Source organism: Melozone crissalis, unplaced genomic scaffold, assembly GCF_028551555.1.
Source record: "Melozone crissalis strain CALT ecotype California unplaced genomic scaffold, PUWL_Pcris_2 ptg000068l_1, whole genome shotgun sequence".
Classification (NCBI taxonomy): domain Eukaryota; kingdom Metazoa; phylum Chordata; class Aves; order Passeriformes; family Passerellidae; genus Melozone; species Melozone crissalis.
The window spans coordinates 14,195,394-14,218,727 of record NW_026535846.1 but is presented as its reverse complement, the minus strand read 5'-3'; the positions used below and the strand labels follow the sequence as shown (position 1 = coordinate 14,218,727).

The following is a 23,334-nucleotide window of genomic DNA, read 5'->3' as shown; positions in this document are numbered from 1 at the left end:
CAGACCCCGAGCCACAGAACCTCACTGTGACATTCTGCAACTCTGCACTTCAACACAGCTTATTTTCAAACACAGTGACTGTGTCTAGAAAAAAATCACCCAAAATGAGCTTATTATATTAGTTATTTTTACTCACTGAACACCTAAAAACTACACTAGAACAAGAAATCAAAACCATGCTAATACAGTTACCAACTTCTGCAAATGCAACAATAAATCACTGATCTTTCAACATTTATCTACTATTCCCATTTTCTAACCTCCTGTGATTATATGAGACTCAGTTTTGATGCTTTCTCTACATACTTTTTGTTCTCTTAGCTGCAGAGAGACTTGAAAACATTAACTGCAGAAATGCAGAATGAAAGTGAATTTCAAATATACATCACATGATTCTCTAGTGTTTTCTTTCTTTGTTAAAACACTCCAAAAATCTCCTAGAGCAGCTTCTTTGAACACACACAAACAAGTATTTTCAAGGCTTCCTATGACCAACCCTCAAACCAGCCCTTCCCAAAGGAGCAGTAACTCCAGAGCAACAGGAGAGCCATCAGCATTCTCATGATGCTGTGAACTTAGATTTAGAAAAGTTCTTTAGTCTGACCAGCTGTGCTGATCAGTCTTAAGGCACACAAAATGACCCCAAAACAAAGTCTATGCAGTTTATCATGTACAGAGTCAATACTGACCAAAGACCTGGTTTTATTTCTTCCTGAATGAACGAGGGCCATCCATCCCTCTTCCCAGAAATGATATCATCATCACTGGCAACAGCATTTAATAGTAAACCAAACAGGGGGATGGAATAAAAAAGGGGTTCCTTCAAGGATTACAAAAACATATATACATACCAAACATAAAAGACAGGAATAATATTAAGATCAAAAGGAAACACAGGGAAAGAGAGATTATAGAATCCATTGCAGTGCTTTGGGTGAAGAATCACAATCCACATTAACAGAATGAGAAGACAGTTCCCTAAATATAGAAAGGCCTGTGTTTTACACAGGGTCAGTAAGCTTGTGGTGGGATGACAACTGTACAAAACTCCAGGAATCAAAGCTGAGTAAATTATTTTACATTACACTCAAAAGTTTCAGAGCAATACAAAAGTTTCAGTTCTTTGTAAGGAAATATTTGCTTCCTAAAGCAGAGAGAAAGAAGTTACAAAACAGGCATTAATTACCAAGCCACTCCTTGTTTCCTTATCAAGTGAAACTCCTATTCTTTCTGGTGTTAGTCCAGAATAAATAGTATCTATGGATTCTGAGCCTTCCTGGGCAAGTAAGTTTTCACCTTTATAAAAAAAAAAAAAAATCACAGTCTAGCTCCTAGTTAATACTGTTTTCAAATTGCAAAAACTACATATTAAATTCAGGCCCAAAATGGAAGATTAAAGTCTTGCTTGAGCTGATCTGAAACCAATTTTCTTTGGTTTGCAGTTAATCCTATCAATAGATAATATTTTCCTTTAAAAATTCTGACCAACTTTCCAGCTAAAAACAGTCAATAGCTTTCAAAGTTTGCACTGACTCTAAACAAAAACTACATAAACGTGCAATTCTGCAAGAACTGGAAGCACCAGTAAGTGCCACTGTCTCTTATGCCACCAACATCATTTCACAAAGCTTATTTTTCAGATGTCTGCATCCTTCAAAGTCAAAAGCAAAACTTTTGTGAGTTTGAGTGACTGCAAGGCCAGGCCCTGAGAGGATAATCCTGTTCCAGCTGCACATTCTCAGACTGATGCTGAGTTAATGGTAAAGGCTGATGAGACAAGGAAAGCAGATGCCCCTTTTATGACATCACATACAATTGACTAAATATACATCCTTATTGATGTGGAGGGGGGCATTTCTTGAAAAGATGCCACTTTCTAAGGAGCAAATTCTCCCCCTAATACACTCTTTAAGAGAGAAAATTGGCTGAGGAATCTCACCAAAAAATCACTATTTGCCATAATTAAAGAAAGAAGGGATTTTTTTTTAGTAGAATGTTTAATTTGCCCAGATTTCTAAAGGTACAACTAAAAGCACACACATGCTACAGTGTGGTGGTTTTTCAGTGCATGGCAGAGAATGGAGTGTGCAGCTCTGGGCCATTCCAGGGGGTGTCTGTGAGCAAGCACAGGACCAACAGCACTGAGACTTCAAATCACACAAAAACCAGAACCACCCCAACTTAGATGTGTTTAGACCTCACAGCTATCACAAACGAGATCATTAACAACCTGAAGCAGAGTCAGGCTGCCCAGCATAGAGCCCCAGAGAAGGAGCTGTGATGACATCAGTGTCCATGACTCACAGTGCGTCAGTGCCCAGCACTGGGAATATTTTAAAGCATACCTTAATTTCTTAGCTCAGAGCCAAACCCTACAAAACACTGTACAGTCTTTTTAAAAGAACAAGTTTCTTTAAAAGAAACTTTAAAAACATATTGTGCTAGAGAAATGTTCCAAAAGCCTGAAGCGTGTCTTTTCAGAACATCACCATCAGATGTGCAAGCATATAAAAATGAATCAAATTTTCCTAGTGTCTGGTAGTAGGAAATGCTCAGCTTCCTAATACATCAGATTAAGCCCACAGTGGCATTTCTTCATTATGTCTTTATATACAACAGTCTGATCAAAAGTCTTAAGGCTCTTATTTCTCAAAAGAAAAAAAAATGGTCACAGTAGAGAAGGGATTAAGTGGAGTTAACACAGCTATTGGCAATGCAAAGGATGGTCCTGTCATTTGCTATTGAACAATCTGGGGCATTTCACTCCAAGCTTTGGCTTTCTTCTTGGCCAGGGACAGCCAGGGAGGTTCCGCAGGACTGCAGGGTGTCATTGGCAGGTTAGGGGAGTGCCTGGCTTCATTTCCAACAGCAGGAACCACAGAAGCTTCCTGAGACATTGGTCCAGCTTTACCTGCCCATGAGAAGACACACATCACTCATCAGAAATCTTGAGAGTTAAAAATTCAATTTCTGCCAATAATATTTGCTTCTCTCAAAACTGTTTTACAGCCCAAAATGCTTGTGACTCACCAAGAAGGCAAAGGAATTATTAATTGACTATTGCTGGGAGTTTCTGGTTCAGCTACAGCAATGGTGAGGACCAGCTCTTGCAACAGGAAAATTGATACTAAACAGTGAGTAATGTGTCCATAAAAAAATCATCTCCTCAGTCCAAACAGCAAGTGTCTAAACCCAGATAAATGAAGGACTTTTTTCAAAAATCTTCAAGCATGTGAAGACTATAGCCCCAGTTATTTGTCTAACTCAGATTCTTGGTTAATTAATCTCCTAATTTTTCAAACCCTTGATTTCTAATAAAGTGCACAGCAAGGAGTTCCACAGGCTAATTATGCTCTTGAGAGCAGGAAAATCTAGGAATAAGACTTCTGAGTATGCAGGAAAACAGAAACAAAATAGCTACAGGATAAGAATTACCCCAGGCTTGCTGTGGAGTTAAAAGTTTATGTTTTCCAATACTGAGAAGACTTCTTAAAGATTTTTTTTAGTCTTCACTGCCAACACCAATATTGCTCCAGCAATATTATTGAATACCAGGTAGGAATCAAACCACTGCTTTATGTACTTTCACTTGTGGTGGTGGTAGGATTTTGATGGTACTATGTGTCCCTCTTGATGCAGCCTAACAGAAGCCTGTCATCCTCACAAAGGATGAAGGAACACAGATAATGCTCCTTTGATGGCTTTGAGTTCCTATCTAGAAAAGTCCTGCTCCATTCACCTTGTCTGAAATTTTTCAAAATTAATGTCAAATCCATGTTAAGTAAAAGAAGCTTGATCTTGCTTGCATTGAAATCATTGGAAAGCATCCATCAGCTTCATTAGTCACACTCCATGAGTAGTTCCCATTTTCACTCAGGAGGTCTCTGGTTTTTAAAAGTTCTGGCTGGTTGATAGTTCTTGCAGGAGGCAAATTATACTTAATACTGGAGGTCCATTAAACAGGCTGCAGCTCTACATACACAAGAATTTTTCAGATTTATCTAAGACGAGGTAAGAATTCAAGTGTTACTGAAATTTTGATTTTGAAAATTAATTTTCCCATTTTGGAAGAGAACTTTCTTTGTAATAAACACAACAATCCAAATAAATAACTCCTCTGGATATTAACTCTACATCATTTCCACCACCAGCACTTTCAAACTCCTGGTTGGGCTAATGGGAACCAAATCAGAGCATTTCTAATTCTGCTGTAAGCACAACAAAGACTGCAAGTTCTAGTCAACAAGTAGCAGAGAAATTTGCAAAGTTCTGAATTTTCACCAAAGGCTGCTGGGCTTCCAAGGTTAGGATGATGCAATATACAGAAATCCAGTCAGCCTTTCAAAGGAAAACCTCATCTGAGCAAAAATCAGTCTGTTTATGTTCCCTCAGTTTACACCTAAAGCCATAAGACAAGCAGAACCCTTTTTAGAAGGTGTGGTATTTTAATCACACATACACACTCACAAAATTAGCTGCAACCAACATCAGAGCTTCTCTGTTGATGCACACACCCTGAGCCAGTCACCTGCTGTGGTAAGGGAGAAAGCTAATTTTGTAGAGCCTGCAGGTTCAGAAATGGCTAACAGCTCTAGCAATAACTACTACAGGTAGTAGCACAGAGGGGCTGCCAAATATCTCCAGCTGTGGGTGCTGCTGGGTTACACAGGGAAAGAAAGGGGGCAGCGCATGGGCTCTTTCCAGACAGCATCTCTCACTGTGTCAGCTGCAATCTGATGATGAAATCTCCAATGGAGAAGCCACAGCTCTGGCACAGGGGTGCATTTATTCCCTACTCAGGCAGTATCTGCAATCAATAGCTCTCAGCTAGCACAATGTGCTTTTAGAGCCGAAGGATTGGCTTCTCTGTGTCTAGCTGGAGCGTGCTGCTGAGGCTTGGCACCACCCTGGTGAGCAGCGAGGGAGAAGCTGCAGCCCAGCAGAGCCTTGGAAGAGGCAATGTGAGTCACCAAGTGAGTCACACTCTCCCCCCTGCATCTTTAATGCAGAGAAACAGAGCTAAGTGCTCAGGAGAGGGGCCCTGCAGCCTCTGTGCTCACCTGAGGGTGAAGCTCACTCTACTTAAATTATCCTTGATACATGTTTATCAAATTATTCTTGATACATGTTTATCTATCCAACACATCCTGTCTTGGAAACTGCACACTCTCCATATGCAAGCCTCGCTCTTCTGCACCTCACAGCTCTTAATGTTAGAAAGTATTTCCTAACATCTAAGCTAAACATCCCCTGGTGCATTTTAAGTTCATGTTGTCCATAAAAACCAGTCTTGTCCTCTGCAGAAAATTTAGTTGTCTTTTCTAGACTAAACAACTCCACTCCTATCAGCATTTCCTGACTGACTGGAGATCTAGAAGACCTGACCTTTTTTGCTCCTCTCTTCTGGACAATCTCCAACTTCAACTTCTATTCTTTAGTACTGATCTTGGCCAGTAATAAATCACCAGACTGTTTATGTGCCATTTCATGAACTGGCAGTGCAGATAAGAGTTCCTCACTTGCTCTCTCTGCTGAGCAAACAAGCCATTATGTTGACTTACACAAAAACCATGGTCTGAATAGGCCGTACATAAAGTGTGCTGATTATAAAAATGGTGTCTCTCTTCCCCCATCCCTGCCACCCACACCATTCACTGGTGCAAACTGTAGCCCTACATAAAGAAAGAGAATACCTGCTGCTGCAGACACACCAGTCTTTCTTTGTGTTTTCTTGTCCTGAGAGCTGGGAGGCATCCTCTTCTTCAGAGTGTTCTCACCAGCACGGAGCCCTGGCTGCAGAGTGAGGAGAGAAGAAAAGAAAAGAATGCAGCTGACTGCCAGCCATGGGCACTCCTAAAGCTCACCCTGGCAACCCTCAAACCTGCCTGTGGAAATGCAGCAAAGGCCAGGAAAGGATGGCTGGGAACATCCTGGAGGAGGGAGGGAGAAGGCAGTGAGGAAGTAAATGCAACTCAGAGCAGCTACATAAACATGCTCTGGGCAATCAGAAAGCTCTGAAATGTTCAGGTTTGAGCAGTGCAAAGGAACATTATATAGGAAAATCCAGCTGTGAAATGAATCCCTATGACAGTGCTGTCTCAGGATTTCCTCCCTTGCATCACTTGTCTGTCTCAGGATTTAGAGGCCAGGCCTGCCAAGCTCTCTTTGGGTAATGCTCACAACACACCTCCCATGGAGACAATACTGAACAGTTTGCAGAAGTACCCAGGTGACCTGGGGCAGGATTCACACCCATGCTGCATTACTTGGTACCCTACCTGCCCTTGATCCACTTTGGCCAAAGCTTTGTCTTCATCTTTGCGTTCTTTGGCAAGAGGGTGGCCCTGGAAACCCTTTCGTTTCAGCTTTGCCATGGAGACCCAAGCTGGTTCAGAGGAAGCAGTTTCCAAATACGGAGAGACTTTTTCTACAAAAGAAGCATTTTTGAAGTAAAGAAGGGATTTAGGTCAAGTCAGTCTAAAGTTAGTGCTTCACATTTTAAATCCTTCAGCATCTGTAACACCCTTTGAACATGGTGGAGATAAAATTACCTTCCCTGATGATTTTGTTCTTGGCAATACCTGTTTTTTCTGTTTATTCTCCAGTGTTGGACTCAACTGTGCTTCTGTCTAAGTCAATGGCAGATGTCCCACTGAGATCACTGTGAACTGGAGTTTGCCTTTGAAACTACATCCTTCCATTGTAGATTAAATGAGTACTACAGTAATGATTTTTTTATGTAGGCAGTAAAATACAGGCTTCCTTGTCACTTTTTAAATATTTTAAATTAAATAATTGTTTAAAAAATAATCTCACCTAATGCAACTCCTAGTTAAGGTTTGAGCAGCTGCAGTCTGAATTTTTAACTAAAACTGCAACAAGTTTTAAAAATCTATGTTGAAACTCTAACTATATGTACAAATACCTCATACCAGAAATGTTTTAGAGGCATTTAAGCCATTATTCTGTTGTTCTTCTTGCTGGAACACACCCTTCATTAAGATAAGCCAAGAATTCTCTTGACTGGCCAAATCATCAAGCCAATTAAATTATAGTGGTGATGAACTCAAGGCTGAATTTGGTTCTTAGCCAAGAAGATTTTTAAAATTTTTTTTGTGCTGCTCTGCCAAGGCTCTTTATATGACCACTGTTTTCTACAATGTTTGGATACAAATACAGCATAAATACCTGAAGGTTTATAACCATTTTGCTTCTTTGCCACTTCTTCTGATCTTGCCTTGGCAGGATTTTTGTCTTCTAGGAGATCTGGTTTTTTAACAACTGATTTTGTGTGGACAGGAAGGCTTGCAGGAGGCTTCCCAGTGCCCATTAATTTCTGATCTTCCTTGACTGAAGCAGAAGCAGCAGCTGGAGCAGCTGGGGGGAGCAGCTTCAGGGGCTTGACACAGCTTTCGTTCTGGTATTTCAGTAAAGATGATGTTCTTCTTAGTCTGACCCCAAATGGGCTCTCAAAGTTTTGTGTTTCATGGTCAGCCCACTCCATGAAAGAATTCAAGTGCAGATCTCTGTCCTTACAATCTCGATCAAATCTCTCTGAGTTGGTTTTTGCTGATTCCTGCAGAGCTGCATCAAAACCTGAGGGCTCTTTTGTCATTCCTTCAAAGAACTCTGGTCTTATAGGGGATGTTGGAGAACTTCTGGAATAGGAATCTTCCTTTGAGTTTGAGCCCCCTGAGAGAGACCTTTGCCATGCTGGTGCAATGGTGAATCTGACTGGTCTAGCAGAAGCAGTCTTCAGTGGAGTTTTTACATTTTCATCTGATGATTGGCTGCCTTCTGCTGCTTTTCTGTGAGAAGCTGCAGTGCTTACCTGGTGCTCCTTACTCACAGCATCAGAAGATATATTACTCTTCAAGCCAGCCAAACTTGAAGAGGCAAGACACCCAATGGAAAGTTTTCCAGAAATGCAAGATGTGTTGCCCTGTTGACTGCCTTGGTTGCCCTTTGAAACAGGAACCATTTCTGCTTTAGAACATACTTCCAATTTACTGCAAGGTACCACACAAACTGCTTCTGAGACAGATGCAGCAGGGTCTTTTTTTTTTTCTACACTGTCCTTGGATAACTGAAATTCCATAATTTCACAAGCTTCTTTGTCATTTTTTGCTACTGAACTCTTTTCAGACCTCAAATCAGCCCCTGTCTTGATGTCAGAGCAAGACTCTACATCAGCTACTGCAGCTTGTGGAGCATCTGAGACAGCATGGCTGGAATGATTCCCAGCAGTACCAAAGCAGAGTTCTTCTTTGCCACTGAACAGGGGATCCCCCTTTTCCTGGGCTTTAATGTTTGAATCCACAGAATTTACTGAGGAACTTGGTGCAACATCTGGCAATATATCCATGCCAGATGTTTCCACACCACTGCTGAACAAGTCAGCTGTGGGTATGTCTGGAGACACAGCAGCTTCTCCTTCAAGCTGCTGCAGCTCTGGAAGTGCAGGTGCTTCAGCACTGGTACTTTGAGGATGCATTTTTGATTCATGAGCAGACCCATCTGCAGAGCACATCACTCCTGCACCGTGGTGTCCTTGCAGGTTCACTGGAGAAGGCTCAGGCCTCAGGAGGAGCGTGGCTCCTTTGTAGGGATGGCGCACACCAGGAAGGCTCCCGTCTTCCTGCTGCAAAGCACAGGGGTCTTCTGCCACAGGTGTGGGACCACAAGACTCAGGGGCAACATCAGAGGAGGATTTTACACCTGGTGTCTCCTTAAAACCACCTCCCTTTGCACAGGGTCCCACCTTGGCTGGTAATCCTGCGTTAAACAGAGGAAAAGAGTGTGCACTTAAAGGTGACAATCCAGACACCATCTGTATGCGTTGCAGATAGTGCAGTCCTTTAACAGGAATGCCCCATCTCTGGGCACTGCTGACTGATAAACAAGCTTGTTCAGAGCCTGTTCAGAAATGGACTGTCCAAATGAGGGATTAATAAAATTTCAGTTTGAACACACCTAATCCAGGGAGCGACTGAAAGCTGCTGTCTGTTTCAGGTGTACACATTAGTTGCTGTTTAGCTGTTTCCTGTGCATACCCTTAGCTGCAAGACCACTAACCAGATTTCTCTAGACATTTCTGCATGTGTGTGCCTAGAAAAGCCACCTACAATGACTGGGAGAATTCTCTCTGGGTGAGTGGCAAAGGAAGTTCCAGTAAACAGAAGCCAATCAAAGTCACCTGACACACACAACATATAATGCTGTGGTTAAGGTTTTTCTGAGTGTCAAGGAACTCAGTTTCACACATTGAGGTCCAACCAGCTGTGTAGGACATGTGCTTTTGGACATGATGCTTTCAGCTCTTTTTTTAGTGCTGCCCTCAAAGTTCACCACTTCAGCATCACTTTGTTGAGTGTACTTGACATTTTCCATTACAACAATTCAGCAGCCAGGATTGGTTTTATGTTAAAGAACCAAAAGACGCCAGTTTGGAAGGACTAACAATTCAAACAGGTCCTGTCAGTGCTATACAGAAGAGTTCAAGCACCCAAAGCAGCAATACCTGTGTCTTCATTACCTTCCCCATCACTTTTATATTTGCCACTCTCAAGTAATTCTGTTGAATTTCCCTTCCTTTCTGGAGTTGCAGGAAGACAAGTTTCATTTTCCAGCTGTTTCACCTAAAGAAGTGAAGATGCTGTAATTAAAGAATCATGCACAAAAATGGCAGTTTATACACATGCATTTCTATGAATACTCAAATCACAGAAACAAAGCCTCCCTCCTGTAATTTACCAACACTGTGGCTAATAAACTATTCTACTTAAGAAGTAGATTTGTAAAACTAGACTTAGGCCCCTATAAAACTGACATTCAGCTTTTCAAACACCAGAAGTCTTTTTACAAATGAAGCTTAACCCACAATTTTTGGCTAAATAATGAAAACCAAAAATTGTGGGTTTTTTCAGTTTCCAAGATATTTAAATTTTCAGAGTCCTTTTTGGTTGGTTGATTGGCTGGTGCAAAAGAGGTGTTTTCCCTTCTTCCAATGGAAGAAGTAAACGAACGTGGATAGGAAAGAAAAAAGAAATTAAAATATTGACTAAAAACTCACACTCATTTCCTTCTGCCCAGTGATTCTTTGGCAGCAAACACCCACCTGGAGGGGCAGCAGGTGCTTGCTGGTGAAGCCCCTCTGCCTGCGCGGGTTGATGGCAATCCTGTGCCTGGCTGCGGAGGTGTCCAGGCAGCCCAGGGGACTGGCAGGGGTGGTGAAATCCACAGGGAGGGAGCTGCTGCCTCCTGACACGGGGGTGCCCTGGGTGCCAGAGGATGAAGGACTGATGGGCCTGGAGGAAGCTCCAGAAGGGATCTGTAACACACAGAAATACAGTGCTGTTGCCACATTTCCCTTCACAGAGAAAAGCAAGGCGCAATTCTTCCCAAGGATTTCTGAGATTCACATTCTCGCAACATCAAAGAAAGAAAAGACAATTCTTATTTCATTTGCTGTGCCTGTGTTTGTGCCAAAGTAGAATGCAACATGGAAATTGTTCATCCACAGTGATGGTGTTTGGTATCAGGGCCAGGTGTGTGTGTGTGTGGGTGTGTGTGTGTCAGGACTGTCACTGACAGTCACCAGATTCTGTGCAGTGTATGCAGGGCTGAGTGCTTGGCAGATTCAGTTTTAGATGTATAGAATAATATAGTATAATAAAGTAATTAATTATCCTTCTGATATCTTTGGAGTCCTCCTCATCATTCTCTCCCCTTTGTCGGAGTCGCCTTTGATTTGCAATACAATGCTCTGTATATTTTGCTTTACTTCCCCACATCTCTGGAACATTTCGTTTGTTAGCTCATTCCATTTCAGAAGCTTGAAATGGCCATAGTTTCGGGCATAAATCCTCATTTTAAAATGCATGCCCAAAGTCATCCGTGCAGAGAGATCGCTGGGTTCTGTGAGTTCAGCTGAACACACAGCACATAACACAGAAGGAGAAATCGCTGTCTCTGCCACAGGGAGAGCCCCAGCCCGTCCCCAGCCCAGGTCCCATCTGCAAAAACCTTTGCAGTTTGTGCACACACCAGCAGGAGACACTGCTGCCGTTTGTACAGCTGCCTCTTCATCCCAGTAACGCGACCCGCCGCACAAATCCATTATTTAAAAGCCACAGAAATAGCACGGATGCCTGCTCCTCATTATCTCTAAGAAAGCTGCCATAGCCACTTTTGTCTTTCAATATCAACTTTCAGGAAAATCAAATGCTTTTCAGAATATCAGAACCATCCTCCAGATCCAGTGCTGTGAATCTCATCCTCACAGCAATGCTGCTCTGGGGAGCTGCACAGCAGTAACCTAGGATTGTGCAATCAAAATAAAGGGTTTACAGAAATGTTTGTACTAAAAACCCTTAAAAGTGAAGTTTGAGTGGTTTTGCTACTGTTTTGAAGGACCAAACTTTCTGGAACACTTGCAAAATGCCAAAGAAGCTTCATTCACAAAGCTGGGTGACACTCAGCCATTGCACTGTGCCTGGCATTTGCAGTTTAGATTTATTTAAGCTTAGGATGTAACACAGCATTTCAAACACATGTGCTGATGGAGTTTTAAAGATCATGAAAACACCTTCACATCTCATCGACAAAAACTGTCAAGGTACATCAAAAATATATGACCTCTGCAAATTTTTCCAATCTGGTCAAGGACTGTGTTGTTCTGAAAGCAGAACCTGCTGCTTCTCATGGTCATTTATGATCCAAAAAAAATTTCAAATTAAAACCCACCCTTTCCTGTGGAATACCTGCCATCAGGAAAGGGTGGTCCTGCAATCATTTCCCATGATAAGAGAGATGAAGGGCATTGCTCACAAGCCACTGCTGATGGGAAGATGTGATTATTTGATATGGGGGCCCTGGGATACGGGAGCAGAATTGAAGAGCTTTGTCTGGTCCAATGTTTTGTGTAACTTTATAGATTTGTACAGCCACAGAGCTGCCTCTGTGCTGTTCACACAACCCACTTACCAATAGATTTCTGCCTGTCTTTATTTCTTATTGAAAACCCTGAGAGGTACATTTTAAATATCATTTCCCTTGCTCTGGACTCTTAAAGAATTGTTTCCTAGGATACACTGTACTCAGAATAAATTTTAAAAAATAAAAAGTCGGTACTGGCTCCTTAGAGACTCCACATATGCCACCTCAGGGAAGTTTGTTATCAGGAAAAGGAACTATTTACCTGTTCATCTTCACTGTCTGTCCCTCCTAAACTCAAAGAGCTATGACGCTGAACAGGGTTGGAGGACTGTGGGATAAAAGGAGGAAGAGGGTAAGTCAGGGGAAGTGTCACACTGAATCATCTTGAGCTGGATATCCAGTGCTAATTATGAGAAAACACAAGGGGAAAAACAATGGAAGGGTCACTGGGTCCCTGCCTTACACAGTGGGTTTAATTTCTTCATTGGCATCAAACATAAAGCAGGGGAGATTTCTGCTGCATTGAGATACACCAGGAAGGCTGACCACAGGAGGCAGTACCTTTCATAAAGTTATTTTGGGTTATTGTTTTAAAATCATCAGATTTACAAATTCTCACAAGTTCACTGAAGTCTGAAATCGCACATTTGCTAATGATAGAGGTCAGAGTTCTGGTCTATATAAAAGCATGGAAAATTGTGCACAGAAAAGGTTTTGTAGGGTCAATTTCTAGGTACACCTCAGAGCAAAAAGCCCACAATCCATGTGGATATTTCTTCTGGCTCCAACTGATCTATACCATCATGTACAAACAAACAAAATGGTTTTCCCCTCCCCTAGGCAGACACTCTCTTTTCTGTATGGATGGTCAATTGTACCTTGTTTGGCGAATCTGTCAGGACTCCATGAAGGGTTGAAATTTCAGGAGGGCTCCTAGGTAAACCATCATCTTCAGAAACAGCACCTGCATCTTCCAGTTTTTTCCCAGTTATAACAAGAGGAGGTGATCCAAGTTTGACATTCTGCTGAAGCTGAAGCTGTGGTTGAAATACAGAATATAAACTTTCAATGATGTAATTTAAAGATGTTCTGGACATTGTAAGCCAGATGCTCCTATTAGATATGCAGAATCTTTTAGTTAACAGAAAAACTTGAAGAAACAGACCATTTATAGAAAAGAGCCATTAATAAAATTTTATCCAGCTACATTCATCAAGGACCCATCATTAAAACTGGTGTTGGCATAAAATTAAAAGTAAAATCAGTTTTATTCAGTAATTTAGCAAAAGGAGACAGGAATTTCACCATTCCAGAAAATTTACTACAGATTAACTCCATTTAAATTAAAAACTTTCAAATTCCAGATTTACTTATTTAGTCACATTAATTTAGGTATTTATGTGACTAAATATAACAAAGTATTGCCAGTCAACATTCCCTATCCCAGGTTTATGTAGTCACCTTTCCCTCACAAAGCCCTTCCAAATCTGAGAGCTTGTTACAACCTTCTCCCACACAAGTAGCTGAGTCACAATTTTTATACAATACCAAATTAATTTAATTTCTGATCCACCCTAATTAATTACTTGTTAGTTTCCCCCACCATCACATCCTGGTCTACAGCAGGAATGGTAACAGCAGCCAGGAGCAACTTTGTTTGTAAAGGAGAGCGGGGATTCTTTTCCAGGATTCACAAAAGAATGCTCTGGCTGGCCCTGACCCTAGAAAAATACAACAAAGTCTGCAAACTCAGGAGCAGGCAGATGTTCCCTCAAACTGAAAATGTTCAGATCTCAGGAAACACCATCACTAAAATTCTTGGCCTAAGTCTGTCAGCTGTGACAAAGCTGGAATAAAAACAAGGTCTGAACACAAACTTTATCCTTCCACTGAAAACATCTCAGCAGAATATTCCCAAGATAAACATGCAGACTTAATTTTTCTGTTTCTTTGCTTATTAAACCATATTGGGTAGTTTTAAGCCTAGTTTTGTGTTTTCCTGCAATCTATGCAGTCATTTACATCTCTGTAAAATAGACATAAAAAGCTGCAATTCTTATTCAGCAAGGTTCATTTTACAATGCAATTCCTATAGATCTAGCTGCCACACAGGGTAGCAAATGTCTAGAACACCAATCCCCCTTTCAAACAGCTTCCTTTTGCAATTTATGGGCAATATATTGCAATACTGTGATATATGGGCAACACAAGGCATACAACATAAGTGTGCACTTAATGGGAAGGAAAAAACAAAGTCAATTTTGCTTTGGTCTCTTTTCACAACTTCCTGTCTTAGATTTATTAAATTTATTACATGCAGACAGCGAAGTGTGTGGGGGAAACTGAATTTGCATTCTGTCTTCTAGTGGTAGAAGTTAATTTACATTGCTAAGAAAGTATCTGCTTTTATTAGTGCTTGGCTTTTATTCTGACAAGAGTCAAGCTCACAGAAAAAACCTGTCTGTCAGAGCTACCAAAATAGTGCTGGCATTATTACATTACTGTGCAGTGTGATGGATGGGGAGAGGGCACAGTGGACTGCAAACAGCATGAAAAGAGCTTTTTCCCCCTAACAATGTTCTGTAATATACAAACATGTTTTCTTCTGCTACTCCTTTAGTTATACAAAAAATAGCTTTGCCTGTTTTGCAGCCTTAGAGAGGAACAAGTCCCTCTCTGCATCTTCTATTACTTAACATGTGACTCAATTGTCTTTTGCAACATGAAGTTCACACTGAGCAAAGGAGGAATTTCAGTGACCTTTGGCTCCTTTATCAAGCATTTGTATTCAGTCTCTGGAAAAACCTTAAACTTTTATCTGAGTGTTCCAAGCTTTAGTGAGTGCAGTTAGTGAAATATAATTAATATAATCAACAGTTCATAAGGGAGCTGTCAAGGAGGGTTCAGTGTTGCCTTGGAAGAAGGAAATGACCCAGCAGAATACAGTATCTTTTGCTAGCAGAGACCAAGAGAATAAATACATAAATAAAGCTGTCAGAGCATCCTGACATATCCATCATCCCACACACTCACACAGCCACTGGCACTACCATGAATAGTGAAAACATCTGAGCCAGAACTGCCAAAAAGAGTAACACAAATAATATTTAAAGAATAACAGTGTAAGGGACACACTGCAGTATAAATAAATGGCCTTAACCCAAAGGCAGTAGCTGTGAAGTAAAGAACATAAATCCCATTGGAAGAGGACACACTTAGTAAAGAAAGTTTCTAAGAGTTCATGAACTGGATTCACATCATACACTATGAGACCTGGGCAAGGCTGAAAGCACCAGGACTGCTCAAAAACTCAGCTTCCAAGAGGCAGAGTAGACCCAAAAGTAGCAAATTTGGTTTTAGACACTTCAGTCAGCAAAATCCTAAGGCACACAGCAAAAGGAATCAAGCAACAGACTTTCCTGGGAGACAACTGACAAACAGCAGCACTGCTGACGAGGGGATGATGTTCTCACCTGCAAAGTTCTCACTCTCCCAGGTCTGTTTTCCTGAGACAAGACATCACCTGTCACATTTCCTGGTGCAGACTCCAAAATGAAGACACTGTCGTGGGACAAGGCTTTGTTCCCCATGCTACCCTTGAGCCTGGAAAGGAAGGAATGAGTGGTCATGCACTGGGCACATCCCCACACCAGGACAGAGGGAGGATAAAGAGGCCAGAGTGGCATACATCATGCTTCACTTCAGATTTGTGCATGGTTAAGACAGTCACTGTTTGCTTCTTTTATACTCAGAAGGGAGGAGGAACACCTTTGATCAAATGCAGATGTCCCTTTGCAATGCACTCAGCATCTGCATTGAACACACAGCTCAGTTTGCTGACTAGAGAGGGAGTCCAGTGAGATTAGATCCTGTGTTAGGAGTGAGGTGGATGCAAAGAAAGGTCTACAGAGCAGAAAGGGACAACAGGAGTCCCCTGTCCTCCTTAGGTGGCAGTGTGGCTAACATGAGACATTCAGGACACAGCTTTGCAGCCTGGTGTGTGTCATACCTGCCAAAGATGGTGGATTGGTCTTTTTCCTTCTTGTAAATGTGGGCAGAAAATTTAACTTTGATATATTAACAAACTTGACTTGAGTCCTCTCATGTCCAGCAATAAAACCAGTTGCATTCACCCGTATCCTAAATATTATTTAAGTGTATTAAAAAAGGTAGATGGGACAATGTCCATGGCTACAGTTACAGACCCATCAATGGCCACGTTCAAGTGCAGGGTGAGACATTCCTGCTCTGTTTCTGTGCTCATAGGCTGTTCAGCCCAGTGAAGCAATGATGAGTTCCCACAGCAGCTGTTAACTGAGTTGTAATTAACTGAGATTGATTGGGCTTGGGCTATTAAGTTATGCAGAGCAAATTTTTTTTGCACTTGAGTGGCACAACAAGGAAAGCTCCAAATCATTTATTAACCAAGTTCCACCAGCATAGGCAGGTACTGTTTGTACATTACTTTGTCCAAAAGACAACAAGGATAGCCTCTACCAGGATTTCATCCCAGTCTTGAACTGGAAAGCTTCATAGAATATTTTCTCATTGTTGGCCATGAAACTATTAACAAATACAAATTACAAGGATTCCTTGGCTCAGATGCTGCACAGGCAATGCTTTCCTCTGAAAGTTTGACTCTGGGGAACAGAGGATGATTAGGAACACAATTCTGACATGAGAAGTTCAGTATGCCAAAGTTCTTCTGCAAGGAAATCAAATAGAAGAAGTCTCTGCTATTTGCCTAACCATAGATTCTCTCTTTATTTAGAAGCTGAGAAAGACTGTGAACATTCATTAAGCAAATGCACTACATTAAAAAACCCCAAACAAATTACTCTTTTTCCTCCTGCATCCCCCTTCTTCACATCTCCAGACACCTCCTATAGCTGCTGGACTAACCCTTCTGCTGCCCCAAAGGTGTGGTCAGTCAGTCTGCAGTTGTACACAGCCTCACAGCAGGGCAAAATAAATTTGCTGCAAGTTTATGTTGTGTTGAAGGCAATCAGAGCTGTTTCTCTCACAGCACAGGTCAGAGTTTGTGCTTCCTCCCATTACACACATGGTTAATGTCTGTGTAAGTCTGCAGGACAGCAGCTCTACACACAAGGCACTTGCCTTATTTCATCATTACTGAAGCCATCCCATCCTTTTGTGTCTGATTTTATAGTCCTTTTCAGCATGAGAGGTACTCCATATGGGCAAGACATAATTTTACTGCATTAAGAAAAACAGTCATGCAGCTTTTATTTACTGCGATGGATGTTCACTATTAGCTGGCATATTTCATTTATTGCAAAGAAAGCATGTGCATTAGGATGTATTTGCCTTTCCATCTGGGGAATTCTTTACCCATAAGGGCTGAGGTCTCCTTGTTCTTGAAACAGTCAGTACAAGACCTCTGTCTTTTTCTCTCTCTCTGCATATGTATCAGATGTGTTGGCAAGAGAATTACTGTATTTTCTTCTGGCAGTCACCAGCATTAAAAAAAAAAAACCAAAACCATAGGATTAAATATAGAATTAACTGCAGCTTTAGTGCACTCTTATGTGCAAATCCACATTCCTCTGTAATTCCAGGCTGTACATGTATATGCATATGCATATGTATATGTATATGTATATGTATATGTATATGTATATTTATCTTTCTGCTGAAGCTAAAGATGCACTAACTAAAGCCCAGATGTTTCAGCCATTGCTTGTCCACACTGATTTCCCTCTACAAATGCTCAATTCATTCCTGTGTATCAACATTCAAGCTTCCCACCAAGCCAGAGGAAATGATGGGACTCTAGGCTTGCAAACCTCCTTACATGCTGCAGGGGTGGCTGACACAAAACCGGGGCCCTTCAGTTGTTATCTGTGCCTAGAGGGCTAGGTAAGAAAGTTAAAGAAGCAATCACACACTGATAATATACCAGAAATACTTTTCTCTTTACTGCAGCTGTGACAGAGGGCATCACTGATGCTGAAAATCACCCACACAGCTCCACACGTCTCCTCTGTACTGGCAGTACTCATTCACCATCCTCTTCTTGTAAAGGTGCTGCTGGTCAGACCCTCCCGGACAGATTTCAAACACTAAAAACAATCAGAGCAATCTGGGCTATCTGCACTCTTGGGCTAAGAGTTGGATCACCCTGTCCCCTGCCCTCCCCCTCCTTTCCAGGCTGACTCCTTGAGCTCTAGCAAAGAAAGAGGAAATTCCTGGAATTCCTTCATCAGCATTAGGGCTTGTTTTGCACAAATTTGGACAGAGGCTGCTCCTAAGGGGCCAACTCATGCTTTCATCCGACTGCTGTGATAGGTCCACTTTTATTTATTTTCCTTCCCTGGCAGCTTACCCAGCCTCCCCCGGTGAATGAAGTGCAGCAGTGTTGAGCACAGCGATGCTGACATCGCTGCTGGACTGGCAAGGTTTTAAATTACTCTCTCCCCTGGGAGCTGGAGGTTCTTTCCTTTTCTTCTTGGCAAAGAAGTTCTTGAAAGTCTGAAATTTGGACTTTTTCTTTCCTGCAACATGAAAAAAAAAAGATAATTTAGGAAAGTAGGCGGTATTGCTTAACTTGGGTAATGTTATCTCTCAAAGCCAGAGCAGCCCATTCAGTGTCAGTCAGCTCCTCTGTAAATAATTCAGTGCTGGAGTCCAGTGAAAGGTGAAGCTTCAATTCTTACATTTGGTTCCTCTAGAGCAACACTGGCATTAAGCTGACAATAGTGGTGCCTACCAGGGTTCCAGTCTATGCAAAAATATACTTTATATAGAGAATGTATCTATCTACAACTGAACAGTGACCATGTCTGGTGTATTTTCAATAAAAATTGCTGTCAATGTCTTTAAGTATTAATGTTCTTAATTTGGTTTAGTTCTGCTTACTCTTTATTCAGTGCTCTAAGGAGACAGCACCTAAAGGACATTCAACATTGGCAAAAAGATTGAAACTGGAAAAAGAATTTATAAACTCCAAAACCAAAATATCTGTTTCCACATTAAATAAACATATTAAACAACTGTCCCAAAATAAAATCAACAACTCCTCCAGGGACAAAGAAGCAAACTTAAATTAAGACATTGTCTTGCAGGTCATGAGAGCCCCAAACAGAGCAGCCCTAAGAACACAATTGGAAAAGTGTTAATTCAGTGTCAGATTTTCCATAGTCCAAATGAAAATACAAAAAGAATTTTAAAACCCCACCATGAAACATCACTGATCTTTCATTATTAATAGGATCGAAGATAATTCAACATTCTTATGTATATTTTCTTTCAGCACACAAGTCCTGCATTTTGTCCCTGACCCTGACACTGAGGGGTCACTTTGAGTGGTTTGGGCCAAACTATTGTACTGAGACCCCTGTGATTGACTTAAATACATACTCAGAGCAATAACATCATTGCTTATCTGAGCCAGCTTCATTGTTCAAATAATACTTCACAGCAGTTGGCATAACACATGCCCACAGCTGGAGGATTCCTTCATAAGCAGGGCATTATTTCAAGACAATTATTTTCTCTCCCAGCAATGATTTAGTTGGTGGTGCTCTGTCTCAACGTGTGCCCTGTACGTGCAGGGATCTGTGCCAATGGGCCTTATCTGTGCTGAAAGTGCCACCACACAGCTGCAGCAGACAGTGGCCACTTTGAGAGACAAACAATGATACTGACATCCACTCCCCCAGTCTCCTCCCTGCTCCTCAGCCCAGTGCCAGCACCACGTGTCAGGACACATGAGGACATTGCCACAGTGTCCCCATGCCTGGTGACACTGCCACCCCTGTGCAGAGCCCCCAGAGACCTGCAGCTGCTGCCCAAGTGACCTGGGCTGCTCCTGAGGCCAAAGCAGCTTTCAAACCACGGAAAGGGAGCTCTCACTGCAGTCCCTCAATAACAATGGGATGTGGCTGCTCTTGGGGAGGGTTTATCAGCGGAAGGCCTTGTTATCTTCCACTGCTGCTTATCAGGCAATAAATGAATGAGACAGCCACAGAAAACACACAGATTGTATTGCTGTGGCCCAGAGCTGATCCCAAGGGTTTGGGGTTTGTTAAAACTCCCAGAGGGCTCAATGAGCCTCATGCTGCAGCTGGAGCAAGAACTGGCAGGAGAGGACAGGTCACACAGCAGGACACAGAGCCTCTCCAGTTAAACAAGCATTGCCAAGTGTGCCTCAGAGCCTTTAGAAAACATCCTGACCATTCCTGTCTTCCCTATCCACAACTAGACAATGTGTGTGGTATTCTTCCAGGAAACTTGTCAAAGCTGATCTGGTTTTTCTTAGATAGGCAAAACAAAAGTTTAACGAGTTTAATGAAAGCAGTTCCCCAAAATTATCAATTCTGCAACGTCTGCTAACACAGTCAATGACTCCAAGGATGAAATGACAAACTTTGAGACAGGCAAAGAGCTCTGCAGCTCAAAAGCTCTCATCTAAATGAGAAACAAGGACATGGACATTGGTCATGTACACTGGTGAACTGTCAGCTGTACAGACAGAAAGCAAGCTGGATTCTAGTGCAGGCACTATTGATGAGCTTCATTAGATGCAGGCATTTCCAGAGAACCAGGAGAGTGTTAAAAAAAACCAAACCAAACCAAAAACCCACACCAAAAAACCCACACAGCAGCAAGTGATCCTAAGGATATTTGAGAGAAACAGACATGAGTCTTGCCACAAAAGCAAACATTGCCAAGGTACTGCTCCAAATACTTGTCTAATCAGAAGTGGTGCTGACTGTAGAACGGAGGCTGCAGAAAGGATTTCCAAACACTGCCAGGGAGCAATCCCCAGCTGGCATGGGACAGCTCTTGTACCATTGCGCAACAGAGAGGATCTGATGCAGACACATCAGGCACTTCTGTGCCTCCTCTAGAGTCTAATTTGTTACTGGTGTGTGGGGTACATCCCTTCCAGCAATAACTCCTCTTCAACCATGCTCTGCTCAGCTGCAAACATTCAGCTGCCTCAGATGAATGAGAAGACAGCAAGTTTCCCTGCAGTTCCAGAGACTGGCACTTGCCATATTATTATGTAAAAAAAGATCAAATCACTGCTAGACACTTAGTGCTGGGTGCAGATGGAAGCTGTGGGACTGTTCTGTGAGAGAGAACTCGGCAAAAAGGACATGGCACAGAAATACAATGCTCTTGTTTGCTCCCTGCTGGGAACAGCTGTGCTCTGGTTTTGCACACCAATAAAAGGATGCCACCTTTAAACTAAACGTGCCTACACCTCAGTGCACTGTGAAACAGCCCAACATAACAATGAATTGGTAGAATGCTCAATGATACTTGGACTAGTAAAAGAGGACTTTAATGCTTAAAATGGAAAAAAAATCATTGCATAAAAATCCAAGCTCAAACAACCATGCCTATTCCCCCTTCATCCACTGGTGATTTTTGATATGTTATTGTTGCTTATCTTCAGTTTTATGGCATTAAAAATAAAATACTAAATTTCTAGGTTACTGCCCTAAAAAGGAAAAGCCCAAAAATTAGTTGCTTATGGTATGTTTTAGCCAACTATAACAGAAAAGAAGCAGGAATAAACATTTTCCTTACTCTGTAAAGTTTGTGAATACTATGTTTTTTACTGTCTGTATGTGTATTGCCTATTTCATTGTGCCTCCTGTGCAGAGAGAATTAACTCAGGACTTCCTGCTCTTTGAATAGTTCTTCCCTATAAGAAGATAGAAAAGGTTGCTTCTTCTAGTGCAAAAATTGAAACTGCAAAAAGCATAAGGAACATCTGATTTGGGAGGTCAGTGATCATATTCAAATTAAACCATTCATTTGGGGATCTCCTATGGTCTCTGACTTCTTAGGGCGCAGTCAGGAAGTATTTTCCATCTTTTGTTTCCCTCAAATCCAAGGACTAGATAGTTTCAACATTAAAAACACCTGCAAAAAAAATCCCAACCCATAGACAAGATTCTCAGAAAGTGTCATGATTCTTCATACAAACACCAGATATTGGCAGACAGGCAATGAAATCATGGAATTCAGCACCACCAACATTGGGTGCCAGGTTTTGGTTCCTGCCGCAGAGAAGGAGCAGCATGCACTGGGAGCCTTGCACTACAGGCAAGGCAAACCTCAATAAATCAGTGTAGCTGACTGGACTGTGAAGGTGGGGATTTCACACTCCCAGAGCCTTTACATCATGAACTGATTATGGAGAGGGAGAGGTGAGGCAATCCTTCATTACCTTTGGAAGTAAACAGAAGATTTAAACTGGCTTTGTCCAGGTCCAGCCAAGTGTCTCCTGAACTCCTTGGCAACAGCACAGCAGCCTTTAACTATTTAAAATGTTCATTTAGGGTCAGAAATACTCCTGGTGGATTTAGAGCCAACACTTCAGATCATGAGCCATGCCCTGCTTTTCCTATCACCCAGGCCAGAATTTGATCTCTTTTCTGAATCTTCTAGTAAACCTGAATACAAAATTTTCCTGCATGGGCTCCACACAAGCTTACCAGATTGCTGGGATAGCACCAGACTGTGTGACAAACTAGATTGTAAATCTAAGAAACCAGAGAGTGCTGAGCATCTATCATTGCACTTTCTTCACCTCTATCCATCTGCCAAGCAGAGTTCAACTAACAGTCTCTCTGCCATTTGCTTATCTCTTCTAACAATATTTTGATAGTGGTGAATATATTTCTAAAGAATAAAGCAAGATGACCTTTAAAACACAAACATTTAAGATTATTGCAAAACATTAGCCAAAGAAAAGAGAGAAAAATCAAATGGTGTGACAGTCACTTCTCCAGAGATGCTTCAGACATGATGCTATCCCTCATATTCAAACTGGCAAAGGGGATATCCTTTAAGGTAAACAAGTCTGGCATAAGTAAGATATTTTACTTTCTTGCCTGTCATTCAAACTCCTCACATTGTTTGCATCAGACCATGCCACAGATTAAAGAATAAGTAACAAATGCTTGCCTGTGGCCAGAGGCAGAAAGGCAGCCAGGGGTCTGACACAGCTCCCACAGACAGAGGATTTTTAACAGGCTCAGCTCCCACCTCTGCAGGATCCATCAGTGCAGGCACAACAATCAGCCCTTAGAGCTCTGACATCCTGCTTTTAAAATCCAGCTCAGAATCAAAAGGAATATCCTCCAACAGGATATGCCACTCCAGTATTGCACATTAAATCATCTTTTCCATAATACTGACAGCTGACAGAGACACGCAGAATTTTCTTTACACTACAAAAGAAACTCCAAAAAACAGCACTGCAAAACAGGTCACTACAGACCTGAGTAACTGAAGAAAACAAATCTTCCAAATCAGGTGTACATTCAGAGAACAGCTGCTTACCTGTGCACTCTTCCACTGTGTCTCCAGGTGACTGTGTGACCTCTGTGGGCCTCATGGCCATTATATAGTCAC

The 23,334-nt window shown here is 41.8% G+C and overlaps 1 protein-coding gene across 1 annotated transcript; it reads right to left on the bottom strand.

Annotated features, from left to right (window-relative positions):
* Window positions 1-774: 774 nt before the first annotated feature.
* Window positions 775-23,317, bottom strand: KIAA1210 (KIAA1210 ortholog). The gene is made up of 11 exons (XM_054289914.1): window positions 23,263-23,317; window positions 18,284-18,452; window positions 15,411-15,540; window positions 12,816-12,974; window positions 12,200-12,265; window positions 10,118-10,330; window positions 9,521-9,638; window positions 7,189-8,775; window positions 6,279-6,427; window positions 5,694-5,793; window positions 775-2,911 (listed from the first exon to the last, which is right to left on the bottom strand). Exons 1-11 carry the CDS (start codon window positions 23,315-23,317, stop codon window positions 2,739-2,741), a joined length of 2,919 nt encoding a protein of 972 aa, XP_054145889.1. The 3' UTR covers window positions 775-2,738.
* Between the last annotated feature and the right edge of the window lie 17 nt (window positions 23,318-23,334).

Bases quoted from the DNA above. Each gene is read 5' to 3' on its own strand.
- KIAA1210 (XM_054289914.1), bottom strand. From the start codon at position 23,317: ATGAGGCCCACAGAGGTCACACAGTCACCTGGAGACACAGTGGAAGAG. The intron at 12,975-15,410 runs GTGAGAACATCA...TTTCAACCACAG, and splicing joins GGAGAGTGAGAACTTTGCAG to CTTCAGCTTCAGCAGAATGT. The intron at 6,428-7,188 runs GTATTTATGCTG...CTTCTTTTGTAG, and splicing joins AAATGGTTATAAACCTTCAG to AAAAAGTCTCTCCGTATTTG.